Raw genomic sequence first — 15,817 nt, forward strand, 5'->3', positions numbered from 1 at the left:
CGCTTTTACACGTAGGTGAGCTAGAGCCAGTTTTCGCAAGGGCTGCCTGGGCAACCTGAAGCAGGAGTCAGCGCCTGGAAGCGACCCAGCTAAGCCTGGGTTTAGTGAGGGTAAATTCTTCTGTGCGCTGAGATAAGAGCTGATTTTAAGAATTTTTATATAACTGTTCAGAAAAATATAAAGTAGCTATTTTTTGTAAAAGGTTATGAATTTTTAAACAAGGCCCTATATTAAGCAGGTTCTGCATGGCAAATCAAACTGTTCTTGACTTCTGATTGCTATAGCACAAATGACACTTGGTGGCACCGCAGTCCTTAGAATTCATTTCATACTGTTCAGTGTAATAGATACCAATTAGTATCTAATGTATGTACTGATATTAGAATTAAAAAAAAAAAACCAACCCAAACTGATGCCAGTCATACTTAAGGAATATAAAGAATAAATGAGAGTCAGACTAACATCTTTAACATTCTGCTAGTGTAATTTTCCTCAGGGGAAGCTTTTTGCTGATAAATGAACAGTTATCCTGCTGCCTATTGCCTTTTCTATTTAAAAGGCGAGCATTTCAAGTGGGGATATAGTAGATGTATTTATTGCTCCCAGTCTTACCTTGAAATAATTGCCAGTTTTAGGACTGCCATTTGCCCCAGTCAAAATGTATTTATCTCCTGAATTTCATGGGCACTTTATGGGAACGCTTCCATTATTGAAACCTGGTTTCTTCTAGCTGGAGTATACAGAAAGGGAGGACAGCGACATTTTATAGCTTTGGACTGATCTTGTGTATTCATCTTGTTGTTGGTGTCTTCCTTAGCTTATGAGTTCTATGTGGTTTTTAAAGCATTTGAATCTCGTCTCTAAAAGCTTTTATAACTTTCCATGTATCAAGATTGCTGACCAAATGGTATTAAACTGCAGAATGTCACCTCTGGTTACTGTGTACTGTTAGTCATCTAACTGCTCCCTTGTGGGAATCGCTCCAGTGGACAGCATATGAAGCAAATACTGCAGCTGAAATTGTGCTACTGGCTAGACTAACTTCCTCCCGATTTCACCATCCTGCAGTGAGTCGTTAATACATTCACTGGTGTCGATCACGGCTTTGTACATAAGTTGTCTGTTTGGCTGTAATGTCAGAAAACTGCAATAAACTTTATCATATGTTCTCAAAACAGGGAGCTTCACAAGGTAATTGTACAGCGGTGCTCTACTTACTTACTTGCTCAAGTAGTACTGACTTTTAAGCAGGTCTTAATGGCAGTTAATAAAGCCAAGGGTTTTGTGTTCAGGCCTGCTAGTTTCTTGCTTAGGAGCGACTGGGAGTGGTCATGCTCTATACGGCTGCTGAGAAAAGAGACAGCTTTGAGTTTGTGGGGGTTTTTTCTAGTAGCCTAAGCTGAAAAACAGGTGCAGCACAAGAACCACAGAGGTTCATTCAGAATGTCCCACAGTCCACTTTTATGCCCCAGGTACTTCCAGCACAGGCCAGCGTGGATAGGGGTGTCTCATTGGAGGTAATGCCTCGGCCTGCTGCAGTTGGCACTTGTGAAGATAACCCTTGAGTTAGTTACTCTTAACAGAAGGTTTTTTAACTCTGCCCTATTTGCGTAACTGCAAAACCACTTAGTGACAACCAGGAGTCTAGTTCAGGAAGCTGTATGCTGCATTGCTAAAGAGTCAGGGGAGCTGTTTTAACTGCTGCCTTATTTACAGCCCCTGTTATGCATTTAGGTTGTTCCTTTTGCGAGCCCATGGTTCTTCATTTGTTTTAAGGTCATAGATGAACCCAAAAGCAGGCATTATGCAGCTTGGGGCTGACTTGAAAATTCTTACCCAACTTGAAGTATGACTGAGTCTTCAGATAACTGTGTGTCTTGGCTTGGTGCCTAATCACAAGTGATTTATACTAGTTCTACAAGGAAGCAACCTCAGGAAGCTTTTGGAAGAAATGTTACTGATTATTTGTGCTTGATTTGTGTATTCCTGGAAGGTGTGGAACAGCATTACCTCGGGTAACCCACAGCTCCACCAGGGCCCAGGTTTATTAACAGACCTAAGTACCTGGAACAGGGCATTTGCAAATAAACAAGCTTTTTTTTTTTTTTTTTTAAAACAACTTCTATCAAACCCAGGAAAAGTAATCAAACAAATAAAACCAATGTTTTTAGTACAGAAGCAGTTCATTTGTTCTTTGTGCTTTATTAGACCCCTTCCAGACCCCACAGGATTGTGATGCAAGACTTAACTTGTAGCCTTGTGCCGCTGCTTTAAGGGACTCAAAACCCAACCCTCAGCTGCAGTTACAGAGCTAATCTGCTAGTCAACAAGAGATTTTAGTGTCTGGTAATTACCCCTGTATGTTGTATGCATTCTGAGCAAAATTATTGTATTGTAAAGTTCGTTCTGCTCCAAAGAATGACCATCTCGCTGCAGGAACAGAAGGATTAATGCTTCTCCTGAATGTGTTGGGAGGCTGAGAGTGGGAAGCCTTTCTTGGAGCAGTGCTTTGCGCAGGTTCACACCAAGGAAAGTAAAATTTCTTTTTAGACTGCTCTTTTTAGCTGGAGGGAAGAAGCTGCCACAGAAAACTGCATGTACTCGAAATGATTCAGAAAAGCATACTGGGGTGGATACAACACACAGTGAGTGCCAACACAGGCTTCACAAACCAGGCAACATAACAGAAGCCCCTATAAAGGTAACGGTGCAACTACTGACTGACTGAACGATTCCAGGTTGTACTATATCCTACCATAAAGTGCCGTTATTTCTCACTGATGTCGGTAAACCCATCCGTCTGTCTTTAGGCAATTTAGTGTTCGTTTCCCTTCCAGGTTCCACCTTTTAAGTCTCTCTGGCAGAACAGGGTCGCTGTTGCAGCACAGAAGCAGCCATTTAAACAGAGGCTCCGGATCCACGCTGTTTTCAGGAAGCGACATCTCACTCAGGATTTGTCAGTGCCGGCATTCTGTCCGGAGCTCGTCATCTGTCCTGCCAGCAGCCACACGGCACCACTCATGGGCAGGAGCCTCTGCAAAGACTCAGTACAGGCACTAGGGCACCGCTTACGTTACTTCACTGTCACCGGAGATGCTGTGTGAGTGAGCTTGACCATCCAAACTGCTTCTGTCTCCACAAAATAAAATGGATAAAGAATCCTGGGGATCGTCCTCTACATAATTGTCCAGCATCTCTAGAACAGGCATGCTAGGGTCCTTCAAATACTGGAAAAAGCCAGAAACAACAGGTTAGGGATCTATCCACAGAACAGATGCACTGAAAATCACAGACAGAGCAGGTACCACCACCTATAGGCAAGCTGCTTCAGACCAGAATTCACAGTGAGAGCTGCTGAATGTATATTCTAGTCTGGACTTCCTTGAAACTACATTGAGCAAGGAGAAAGTTACAAATACCTTATTTCTGGAGGGGTGGCATGGGGAGTCAATCATGCAAATCTCCATTTAAGTGAGTTAAAGCAGCCTGCATGTCCCTTTTTTTTTTTCTTTTAATAAATGTTGGCTAATACTATTTTCATGTCAGTTCAAGCAAATTCCTACTAGTTAAGGACAAACTACAGAAGAAAATGTCTTTATTACACTGCTGGGGACCTATCCTCCAAGGGCAGGAATCCAGCAATTGACAGCTTGCCTAAAGCGCTGATGGAGCGAACGAGAGCAAAGATTCTGGTTTGTTCAGTGCCAGGCAAATCAGATCTGCATCTTTTAGTGTTACTAGAAAACTCTAGTGACATTCTTCTCTTGCATTGACTTCCCCTCTGCTCCCCTTTCCTCCAAAATTAAGTTATCAGCTTTACAGTCTATGCACAGTCGAAGAGAAGTGCATTAGAAAAAAACACAGGCCAGAGAAAAAGCTTCCTGTTCCTCCTGCCACACCCATATACTCTCCTTATCACTAAGCTGATCTTGTGTTTCACAGGGAATTGGAGCCACCTACTGCTTCATGTACTGAACCCAAAAAAAAAAAAATTGCCACTGAACACTTTTTCCCCGATGTAATAAAAACTTAGAATAAATGTCTGGCACACAGACACCTTCACATTGTTAAAAGACTGACATAGCTTGTGGCTTTGCTCAAAAGCTTGTTCTGTACTGTAGGAGGTGCCATAATCTGGCTGAGATGGGACCACGGCTCAAGTCACATCTGTTGTGGCACAAAATTAACCTTAGTTTCAGTTAAGGCACCATAGCAAGGCTGATGAGCAACAGGATTATTTTTTCAGGTGTATTAAAAACAAATGTTTCACATGGGGACCTCAAATACATCCACTTTAGCGAATTCTAGACACAAGTGAACCTCAGGTTGGCTTTGCTATGTGAAAGCCTTTCTGTGGTAGAACTGCTCCCTTTAACTCAGACACTGAAAGCTGAGATCCTTCTGTAAAAGAAGGAAGCATGTGATTTTTCTGAAAATCTAAAGAGTACATATGAAACTGCCTTAAAATACTCAGTATTCTGCACTTATGGGAAGTGTTTTAAGAGGAGAAACCTCAGGCTGGTTGATCTCTTTTAGAAATGCACATTTTAAAAATCCTGCTTATTTATCGATTCGCCTTCATTTCTTACCAGGGTTTTGCCCAAAACCTCAGTCCCCATTGTTCAAGGGTATCTACTTTTGCTGCATATTTTCCAGATTAATACAATTACTCCAGAACACATGATGATAGACTCTATTCTTGCAAGTCCTTTGCATGAAATGCTGCACTGTTTTAGCACACTGTAGAAGTACACTTTTCCCTACGTAAGATATACTTCAGTTGATACGAGACACAGGTGTCTACACTGAGCCCCCATGAAACAGTAGCTGAGGTAGAATGAAGAGACAAAATGATGTACTTGGGACTCCACAGAAAATCTGGGCTCATTCACCCATAATTCTGTAAAAATCTGGAAAAGCAGCTCCACAATCACAGAACTACCATAGCACAACAGAATGCTCAGACACACATACTTCCAAAGAAATACACCCCAAAGAACTGGAAACAAACACAAGCTTTTAAAAATACCAAATGTATGCTGAACAAGAACACTGCTTAAAAGAGGAAGATGAACAGGACTAAACCAGTATCATTTAGTACAGAAATGAGTGAGCCACGAGGGGACAGAAAGTCCCAGGATGACTTTTTCATCTGAGTATTGCTAAAACTACAGGGAAAAAAAAGAAAAAGCCCAAGAACATTCCCCTAGGTAGTCCTTAGTCTTCAAGTCAGTCCTTGCTCTTAAAACCATCAGTGTTTGCTCTTCCATATTTGGTTTCTCAGAGACCTAGGTCCCAAGTACATGTTCTGCAGCACACACAAGCTTTTTGCTTCAAGTGACCAACTGTTTCAGGCCTGATGACTTTGATAAGCAAAGAAAGGGGTGGACAAGGGGTAGTCAAGGAACAGAGAATCTTACTCCGGTTTCTTAACAGGATTATAGCAGCGCTTGTATCTCAGTGCAGAGAAAAAAAAATAATTCAGTTGAGTAGAAAAGGCATAAAGTGGGAGATCAATATATGAGAAAAGTAACAGTTTACACTGTCAACAATTATTTTGATCTATTTCTGTTATGCAACAACTAGCTTTGTTCTCGTTCACTCCACGACATCACTGTGTTTTACAGGGGGAAGGGAGCAGGGCCCGGGGGGGATGTATAAAATGTCTACACATACCTCTTCGATGTGTGATGGGATTTCTAAAGGTGGCTGAGCCCAATCTTTAATTGTTTTGTGGTGTTTCCACAGAAGAAACAAAAAAACTATTACCAGCTTTACAAAAAGGAACACCAACACAAATATCAGTATAATATATCCAGCTCTGGTTGCCTCTGAAAAAAAGAAAAAAAAAACAAACAACAAACCACCCCATATGCATATTGTAGGTTCATATTTACACATCATCAAATGTAAAACAATATACAGCCAGCCGAATTTACTCTACTTGGTAACCAAAGTATAATTTCCAAGGCTACGATCACAACCCTACTCTAGACGCCCTCTCTAAACAACCTGTGTTCACAAGCAGCTTGTTTTGTGATTCCACGTGGAAGTCACCAGCTCCCACGAGCTTCTGCCCCTTAATCACGCAGCCTAAGGCAAGCTTCTACTTGACACGCTAGCAGGGCAAAGGCAGAGCTGGAGGAACCACTGCTGGCGAGCAGAGGGCAAGCAGGGAACGCAATCTGTCCTTCCATCCTCAAGTTGTCACCAAGGGTCATTAATGCCAGGGCAGCAAAGGGAGCATCAGAGACGCCGAGACCACAGCTGAGGGGCTTGCGATCAAGTCCTTGGTCAATACTACCCCGGAGGTCAGCTCCTGCAGGGCTTCAGAAACCGCACAGGCAGGTTTTGTCTACACGTCTTCCGGTGCGTTCGAAGCATGCTAAAGGTCGGTTATGCCTGCGCATTGGTCATCACACGGAGAGATTCGAGAGGGACAACTCCGTTATCTTGTACGTGCCCTCTCCTCCTGTCACCCTCTCTCTTATCTCGTACAAAAATACGGAGCTTGAAATGTCAAAGAAGGAAGCAGGTCAGAGAGGAGGGGGACGTTGCTGTCCTGCAGGAGGCAGCAGCCGAGGGAGAGGATTTGCAAGAGTAACATCATCTCCTTCACCAACAACTTCCCCTAAAGACCAAATATTTGTATTTTCTTCCTTTGCGTATTTCCAGAAAGCAACACCCATAGCGGTATTTCTGAAGGAAAAGGACAAGGAGAAGAGTGCAATGCAGACCCTCGACTCCTGACTGAAAAATTCCTTATTATTTTGCCATTAATGACAATTACGAACTACCGTCAGTGGTGCTCTCTTAGCACTCCTGACAAATAAGGGTAAGTGACCAGTTACACGATCTTAGACTAATGTTCTACACCATACACAAAAAATAACAGAATTTGATTTGTACCACTGATTGTAGTTCTGTAACACTCTGGGACACTTTGCAGTCCCAGATTGAGATTTGAAGGTGTCATCAATTCTACTTGAATTCTAAAACAATAAAGTGTCAATTCCTTTAGATTTCCAATTTTGAATAGTGTATTGCTCGTCTTTGTCTCCTGTTCAAAAGACAAAAAAAAAAAAAGCACAGATGTTATTTTTCATGATTCAGCTTTCCCAAACAAGAGCAGCAGTGAAATATATTTTAACTTTCCTACTTGCATTTGGAACTTCGTTGTCCTTAAACGCAATTAGGCCTGACCATTGAAAACCATCTATAAGGGCATGAACAGCAGAGGCCCGAAAGCGAACGCGAGGTCTCATTTCATCCACAATACGCTGCTGGACGCTGTGACACAGCTTCTGTAACAGCTCGGGCAGCGAGTGCCATGTAGGAAGGGGGAAGGAAAAAGAAGCCATGAGAAGTGCCTCCACCACCAGAGGAGGCTGGCGGAAGCGTAGCTCAGTGAAGAGCTCCCACCATCTTGGCTCCTTCTACTGGTGAGGAAAACAGCTGATGGGCAGAGCAAAACCTCCAGTCTCCACACAGGCACCGTGGACTTTTGGGAAGTTCTAACCTGTAAGGAGCTAGGATAAGGGCCTCAGCAGAGCCTACAGAAGCACGCCAGAGTGACTTCTCATCTTAATCTCAAACATGAAAGTATTTTATGTGTGTCAGAAAAAAAAAAATACAGATTGGTGCAAGACAGGAAGGAAGCAGAGGCGTTTCAGATTTAGCAAGGTCTTTGAAACAGAAGGTTTTTTAAAAGAAATTATTTTTTTTCTGCTTCTGTTTCTTAAACATTTGACTTTAGAATGACATTCTTTTGAATCTTCTTCCTCTTTTTTCATTTAATTTTTTTTTAAAATGTACCTTAATCCCTCCCCTCCAATGCTGGCCTGTCAAGAACACAACAACCAGGGCCCCAGACAACAGCATAAGCACACAACAAGACCAACACCTCTAAGCCTCAGTACGAAGAGGGACAGCCCATCTGAGCTGTGTCCAGCATGTTTGTAATAACTCTGCCTTTCTCCGCCCTAGGAACAGGCCACATGAGCCCCAAGCAGCCCATTACTGATTCTGCCTGCACAGGAAAGGAGGAAGGATATTCCAGAGTTGTCCAAGTTGCCCAAGCAAACTCTGGAATCTAAATGTCATTTTAAAGCCACCTTTCACACTTTGTGGATTCTCTCCCTTGATCTTCAGTATGATTTAAACTTTGTTTCATATGGAGGAAAAGAGGCATTTGGGAAGCTTCATAATAGATGCAATACTTGTGCCAAGACCAAATTAACTTTTTTCCATAGACGGCAAATGGTGACCTTCACTGCTACAGAAAAAAAAATTACATTAGTTTTCTTCCTCCATTTCTGCTGTTTTGCCAAGAGACGTTGACTCACATCTCTTAGTCACAAAGACATTACAAAAATTAAATTAGAAAGAATTCTTACTTTTTCAGTATTATGGGTTGCATTCTCCCAGTAGGACACATGATACTGAAGAAAGTCACCTGCTTCAGATCCAAAAGGGGGTGTGACACTAATGAGAAGTGAGTCAGAGCTAACAGTCACGCTGTTCACTTTAGGGGGCCCTATAGTAGCTGAAAATAAACACAGAAAGAGCAGTGAGCCTCTGGGATGCAGAACAGCTCATCATACGGTCTTCAGCTTTACTTAGATACTCTCAGCAAACATGCTAAATGCGACAGCTTTTTCTTAAAAAAAAAAGTATACAACATTTTCTCACCTACATAACACATTTAAGGTACCTACTTTATCGCAAATCTAAGGAAAAAGACTTGAAAGTGTAAGTGAAACTAGGTAATTTAAAACAACAAAAAAAGTTTCCTGTTATCTTTCCCCAGAAATTCAGTAAATATTCACTAGAATGTATCTGAATTTATCTGCAGTTAAAGGTGATACAATTTTGTCTGTTTGGTTGGTTTCTTTCAAATAGCCTGCCACATATTCCATGTTCTGTTAAAAACACACTGTTTGGCTCAATAGATTGGAAGAGGAATAACTAGTTTCCCTGCTCCTTGCTTTGACATCTCCATCTGTCTCATAGGATAAAAAGTATGACTTCCTTTTGTGAAGTACTCTGAGGTCTAAATCATGAAAAATATTATATTAAGTACTGTCAGTCTTAATACAAGACACTTGTGTGATCACAGGTCATATATGGTTATTAGTCATTTATCCTCTGTATCTTAACTTCTTTCCCCAGTCAAGCTCATCAGCATTTGTAAAGCACCCCAGCACCTCAAAAAACCGACTCATGCAAATATTAAGAGTAGTTAACGGCTGCTTGCGTACTAAAGAGGGGTAACTATTAACAGCAAAGATCAGTCCTTGCATGCAATCATTGCTTATTGTACCTCAAAAAAATCCAGCAGAACCTGCTCTGCCCACTGTTACTTTAGAGGAAACTGGCCTCCATGATCTTTACGTTGGTAGAGAAACTTTGGGTTCTTTCTACTTCCTGTTGCTGTAAAACTGCAAACGCCCTGTTTCGTGTCCTCTCAAATTCCTGAAGCTCCCCTCTCAAGTGGGGATGACTCAAACATTAAAGCAAAAGAACAGTCTGATTGAGTAGCCCATAGTCTTGGTATCTAGGAACTGATCTCGAGGGCAGTCACATACGAATAATCACATAAACTTCCTCTTGCTCCCTCAAGAGGAACAGACACAAACATCTCTCCCACGCTGAGCCTCTCCTTTGTCTTGTATTCCCACTAGCCCAGTGCTTTCCTAACGCCCAAAGGATCCCACTCACAAACAATCCTGCATCACAAGCTACGGATACGTCAGCTGTAATCTTCCAGCTCTGGATTTGGGTAGTTCCTCATCCCCACATGCTTTACTATTAGAGAAAAATCCAAGATTTAGAACTGAAGTCACCAGGGAAAGTACCATACTCTTTGCAGCATGGATCACCACTGCTCCTCAAAAGGCAGGGGAGAACTAGAGAATCAATAAATCCATTCCTCTGCTTTGTTATCATTTCAGACGTATTTTTAAAAGTCAACATTTACTTTCTTCTAATCCTGAAACTAATCACAGCAAGGCAAAGAGCAGACCTTGCGAAGAACAACAATACGTTTGTTCAGGCGTTTAACAGGATTTGAAGTGTGCCTTGGCCCTTCTACACTGTAGGCAGGCTAGTTTATATTTATTAGAAAAGGGATCTGTTCGATAGAAACAGGTAGCTTGTACACAGACTACCACAAATCAAGGGGGTGTATGTGTGGCTGCGGCAGAGCTAAGCGGGGAAATGAGAAAATGGAAAATGCTCTAACACTATATACAGTGTAGTTCTTACAAGGCTTAACCAAGGAAACTCCTCTGTTATTCTTTCGATACCTGGTGAAAGAGCGCACTGCCAACCCCACTACAGAGGAACTAAGCAGTATCAAATTACTCGTGAACGCACCGAGGCCTTGTAGTCTTTGTTAACTGAATACCTACAATTCTCTCACTCGGCTTTTGTCCATAACAGAGTCAAAAGAATGTAGAATGGACAACAAACTTTTTTTTTTCCCCAAGAAATCTCCTTTGAGAGAGAGACGCTGAAATCATACATAGCACTTACTGTTTCTCTCTGCCATAAATGGATCTGTTTCCACCCAGTCAGAAGTCACCTGCCCCAGCTCAGCCCTCACACGCAGAAAAACAGTCCAGCGCCGCTCCTTCAGTGACCAGGGCAAACTGCACTCAGTCTGGGTGACACGGGTGCAGTTCATCTCGTCCCAGTGGTCGTAGGCCCCTCTGCAATGCAAAACAAAGGACAAACCTTTATTTGATTTAGCAGAACAGCATAACTATCTAATACACAATCCCTCCCACCCAGACAATTTTTGTAACAACCGAGTATGTTAAACTACCACTTTCATGCGGATTTAATTCCACAGACCTTTCAGCACCTGCACCTCCTCAGTATCTGGGGAAAAATTAAAATTAGTGAGGGAGAATTCAGGAAGGCTAAAATTATACAGGAAACTATGCAACATTTCTGAGTGCTCTTCAGGTCTCCAGTCTTTGCTCAGTTTAGTGGAAATATCACAGCTAAGATTGTCAGTCTTGAGAAGCTGCTTTCAGATACGTATAAAAGCATCTGTAATAGGTAATTTATTCTTTCATTTGCTTATTAAATTTTAGCTTCTTTTTTAAAAAAAAACACTATTACTGGATTAGAATAAAATCAGTTTGGTTGGGTTTAGATCCATTTACTTACGTTTTAAAATGGACTGTATACAACACCAAGCCTCTATCCACTTTAACAGGAGACCACCTCAGTGAACTACGAAAGTTATAGGAATAAACCATCACATCCTTTGGTGCCGGTAAATGGGGAGAAGATTCTAAAGCAAGAGGAGGAATAAAAGTAACTATTAAAGCATTCAAGTACACGGTAACTAACTTTTGGTTCCAAATTCCATCAGCATATATTACATTTCCGGTGCTTTGTAGGCAAAAAACGTTCCTCTTCCTCATTCCCTTTCTAGGCGTACTAGTAGCAGCACATTTAAGTCCCTGCTATCCACACAGCACCGAATTGCAAGTTACTGCTTTTATTTATTACATACAGAACATAGCACTGAAAACACTGAGTCCAGCACAAAACACCCACCTGGCTCCCCCATGAAGCTATAAATTAAGGTCCACTGCCACTTGTCATTACAAAGACTCATCTATTTCAATTGTCTGCATCTCACATTTTACTGTGTTAACTCACAATTTTTTTGCTGACCACCTGCTTCCTGGTAAGTTGTTCGAAAACAATGAGGTCACTTCACTGAAACTTTCCAAGAAACAAGTTATGTAAAAAAAAAAAAGCCTTCTTTTACTTAAACATTCACAAACACATAGAGCACTGTTCCACTTGCAAGCCTGAAGTTTTGTTCATTTTGAAACCGATTTCACAACGTAGAAAAGGACAGAAACCTCTGTTAGACGTGTGCCTTCTGTCAGTAGGAATGCCTCCCCAAATGTGGTCATGCTATAAACTCCTGGGGGTGAACAAAGACGGCAAGCGCTATCGAGCAGCTTGTCAGGAGGCAACAGGGAAGCAGAGAGCAAAGAGTTGTGTTTCTACTACAGGAAAAGAACCAGTTCCCTGCTGACCCAAGCAGAGCGGAGGAGGAAGTCGTCTATTGGGGCTGGAGCACAGACAAAGACTGAGCACCCAGGGCAGAAAAACAAAGCGGGGGGGAGGGCAGGCAGCCAAGCAAAAGGCAGAGAACCAAGGGCTGGGGAAATGGGGCAGGGCTGAAGTAAAGAAAGGCAGATGAGAAGCTAAATGGGGCAGCAGCTGGAGGGAGACATTAGCTGGCCAACAGGGCAAAACAGCTGGCTGGAGAACCATAAAAAAACCACTGGAAGACAAGGAGACCAATGGCAAGGAATTGGGATAGCCAAATGAAAGAGACCAAGATTACCGCAAGTAGGCTGAAGCGAGGAAGACAGGAAAATAGAGTTATCAAATGCCTTTAAAACCAGAAAAGCCTCGCACTTTTAACCACAGCACTGCAGTCACTCAGGCGGGAAAGGCCCTCAGGAGGTCTCCAGTCCAAGTCCCTGCCCCGAGCGGGGCCAGCTCTGGCATCAGACCAGGCTGCTCGGGGCTTTCTCCAGGCAGGCAGGTCCCAGAACCTCCAAGGATGGAACCTGCACAGCCTTGCTGGGCAATGGCCTCACCGCCTGCCTGTCCTAAGAGGGAGAAAGGTTTTCCTTCTACACTCGACTTGTGTTTGTCCGTGTAGTGATCCCCTTACACCATTAAACATACTGGGTCAAGAGGTCCTAAGCTCAAAGGCAACCATGACAGGACATGATACCCCACATAGTAAGAGCTCCATCTTTTGTTCTCAAGACAATAGTCTCCCAAGACACCGTTTGTTTATTTTTACATACATAAGATCAGAAGATCAAGCACTTAAGCTAAATTCTGGCCCCAGCCTTCTTTGGGAATATGGGGATAATGTTGGGTTTTACTTTTTGATTTCTACATCTGATTTTGTCTCGCAGCATTAGAGAGCACAGTGATGCTGACAGCGATATCTTTCAGAAGAGATGTCATACCAGGGTCTTAACATCCTCCAAGCACAGGAAAGAGGTGACACACATCTTCATGAAGTTACATTAAACCCTAAATCCAAAATCCAAAATAACTAGTTAAGCTCTCCAAACCTTAATTAGGTATGTTACCGTTGTCTTACCCTCAACTTTTGAGTAGTGCTCTTAAGTAAACACCCTGCCTTAGGCTACAGATGGGTCATTCAGCATTGCAAACCTGTTTTGAGCTTCCTTACAGTTACAAACGATTCCTAATCTATTAACCTCTTGCATATTTTAAAAGGCCACTAAGTAATCTTTTCTTCATTCAAGAAAAGATTTCACTTTCCAGTCACGCAGATTCTTTCTTACACTCTCACTGCTGGTCTAGCATGTGGCAAGGTATCTCACACCATCAGTAATCCGTGTACTCAGACATCCGACAAAAACTAATTTTACAAAATTCAAGAAAGCTGTCAGAATGAAACACAAGCACTAGCATTTTTTTCCCCTTCTGTCCTCTCCCTCTTAAAAGAAAAAAGAAAAGGAAACAAGCAATGAAAGATGAGGGCAGCTGGTTCATCTTCTCAATCAAGACTGCACACTGATTATTTTGCCTTATATTAGCATTCAGAAACAGATAATTTCCCCTACCAGCTTCAAAAACACTGAAAAAATTATCAAACCTATGGTTCTGTAGTTAAATGTCAAGGTGCTGTGCACCACGAGGCACTTACTACTGCACAGAGGAGCTGCTTCTGAAGGAACGTATTCGTATTTCAGTTAGATATCTCAACTTGACAAGACAAATTATTTAAATTTCTGAAATCACACACAGAACTCCGTAATGATCATTAGTTTGTATGACCCAAAGTAACAAAACATGCACACAGAAAAATGCACCTACGTGTGCAAATATCCTAGAAAAACCCAAACTACCTTAGGCAGGAAAGGCAGAAATGCCCCGTCCAGTTCTTTTAAAGCATCTGCCAAACAATGCTCAGATTGTTTTTTCCTGATGCAGAGGCTTCCTGAGTCTTCAAGCCACAAGTCAAAGCTTTCACACAGCAGAGTGTGAAGCCACAGTGAGTGAAAGCAGCACAGCTTGGGCTAGCCATCAATTTCACAGCCTCTGTTCCTGCTCCTGAATGGTTTCTGATCCCTCCCCCTCCATCGACCCGAGAGCACATCATTTTGCTAAAATGGCAAAAAAGAAGTCTGGGTTGAGGGGTTTTTTTGATAGACTTTTGCTGTTCTAATGTACCGAACTGGCTTCTCATATTGTCAGACAAGCACCAAAGCCTGCAAAAGGTGCACAGCAGAAGCATGTGGCCAGGTGGGGATGGGTGACAACAGCTGGCTATTCTTTTGGCTCAAATTTTAACCTGTAGCATTTCCATTTGCAGCAGGAGAAACACGGCACACTGTGCCTACAAGAAAGAGCACAGGGTGGGAAGAGGCCCTATGCACAAGCCAAACACCTGAGCAGCTCCCTGGGAAATTCCACTGGGATGGGACTGGGCAACGCTGACTGCAGCGGGTTCCCCCAGCTCCCCTCAACCCACCCATGGGAATGTGGACACCAGAGCCTGGCCACAGACTACAGGCCTGGAACGACAGCTGCTCCCAAACAGCTGGAGAGCCCCACGGGGCTCACCAGTCACAGGCTGGCCAGCCAGGCCCTGACAAACACGACAAAACGTGACAGCGGACATGCTGAACTCATGGAGGTACCTGCACACCTGAATAAGGACCTCACCGTACACATTCCTTGTTCAAGACTTGTCGCAGCAGCTCTTCCATGCTTGCTGGGATACTTACTGAAGCCAGGATTATACTCGTGGGCGACAGACCCTACCTGAAAAGCAAACCCTCCCCTCACACAATGACAAAACGTTTACATCAAAGTCTAAATCCAACCCTACCTAAACTGTCAATTCACAAAATTAAATGCAGGAGGCTCCAGTACGGTTGACGGACGGGTGCCACATCACAAACTACAGCCACAGCAACGACCTAACACCGTTTCAGTCCCCCTCAAGGCTGAAGCCGTGCAGGTTCACGAGCGAGCCGGTGGCAGCCCAGGCGACGGCGGATTTTTTTAGAGGCAGCAACCCCGGGGTCGGCAGGAGAAACCCGGACTTGTCCTCCTTCAGAGGGCCACGCATAGGCGGGGAGAGGAAAAGGTGAAATCCGCCACAGCCCCGCTCCCCCCACCCCCGCTGCGGCTCCGGCACTCGCCGGGGCTGCTTTAGGGGACTGGCACGGCCCCGCTGTCCCCAGCAGCTCCCTCCAAGGCCGCCCCAGCCCGGGCCCTCGCCCCACAGGCTTCCACCGCCTCCCAGGCCGGAAGCCCGCCGGGGAGGAGGCGCACGGAGTGGCGCAGGCCGGGCGGCAGCCCCTAGCCCAGCCCCGCGCCGCCTGCCGCGGCCGCAGCGAGCCCCGCGCCCCGCCGGACCCACCTGCGCCTGAGGCCCGGACCCAGCCGAGGAGAAGGAGGAAGGAGAGGACCGGCACCCGACACGGCATGGCCCAGCTGGCAGCGCCCCGCCGCCCGGCCCCGCTCGCCGCCGGAGACTGCTCGCCGGTCCCTGAGGAGCGGGGCCGGCGGCGGGCGGGCCAGGCGGGGCCGCCTCACACCCGCTGCCCGGCCCCAGCTGCTGTCAGGGAGCGGGGCGGCCGCTCTCTCCCGGCCCCGCTTCCCCTCCACCCCCGCCCACGGGGAGGCGGAGCCCGCCCTCGGCCCCGCCTGCAGCGCCGCGGGCTGTCGGGGTGGCTGCGGGCACCGGGCCCAACCGCCCCAGGGGCCGGCGGGAAGC

At 44.5% G+C, this 15,817-nt stretch overlaps 1 protein-coding gene across 2 annotated transcripts; it reads right to left on the reverse strand.

Moving 5' to 3' along the window:
* Positions 1–2,169: 2,169 nt before the first annotated feature.
* Positions 2,170–15,549, reverse strand: IFNGR2 (interferon gamma receptor 2). 2 transcript variants are annotated; one of them, XM_086461573.1, is made up of 7 exons: positions 15,461–15,549; positions 11,179–11,305; positions 10,537–10,712; positions 8,397–8,545; positions 6,910–7,060; positions 5,677–5,831; positions 2,170–3,227 (listed from the first exon to the last, which is right to left on the reverse strand). In XM_086461573.1, the coding sequence occupies exons 1-7, from the start codon at positions 15,525–15,527 to the stop codon at positions 3,069–3,071; spliced, it is 984 nt and encodes a 327-aa protein (XP_086317699.1). In that variant the 5' UTR covers positions 15,528–15,549; the 3' UTR covers positions 2,170–3,068. The 2 variants fall into 2 exon arrangements, with proteins under 2 accessions (XP_086317699.1, XP_009952797.2); XM_009954495.2 differs by lacking the exon at positions 15,461–15,549 and having other exon boundaries at positions 11,179–11,504.
* Positions 15,550–15,817: the final 268 nt, after the last annotated feature.

The sequence above is a fragment of the Leptosomus discolor genome, chromosome 1 (assembly GCF_034619465.1).
Source record: "Leptosomus discolor isolate bLepDis1 chromosome 1, bLepDis1.hap2, whole genome shotgun sequence".
Lineage (NCBI taxonomy): Eukaryota > Metazoa > Chordata > Aves > Leptosomiformes > Leptosomidae > Leptosomus > Leptosomus discolor.

Excerpts from the sequence above, each read along its gene's own strand:
- IFNGR2 (XM_009954495.2), bottom strand. The coding sequence starts at position 11,438 with ATGAGGAAGAGGAACGTTTTTTGCCTACAAAGCACCGGAAATGTAATA. Across the intron at positions 7,061-8,396 it reads CAACCCATAATACTGAAAAA|GAGACAAAGACGAGCAATAC; the intron begins GTAAGAATTCTT and ends TCTTTTGAACAG. Across the intron at positions 5,832-6,909 it reads TTACAGAACTACAATCAGTG|AGGCAACCAGAGCTGGATAT; the intron begins GTACAAATCAAA and ends TCTTTTTTTCAG.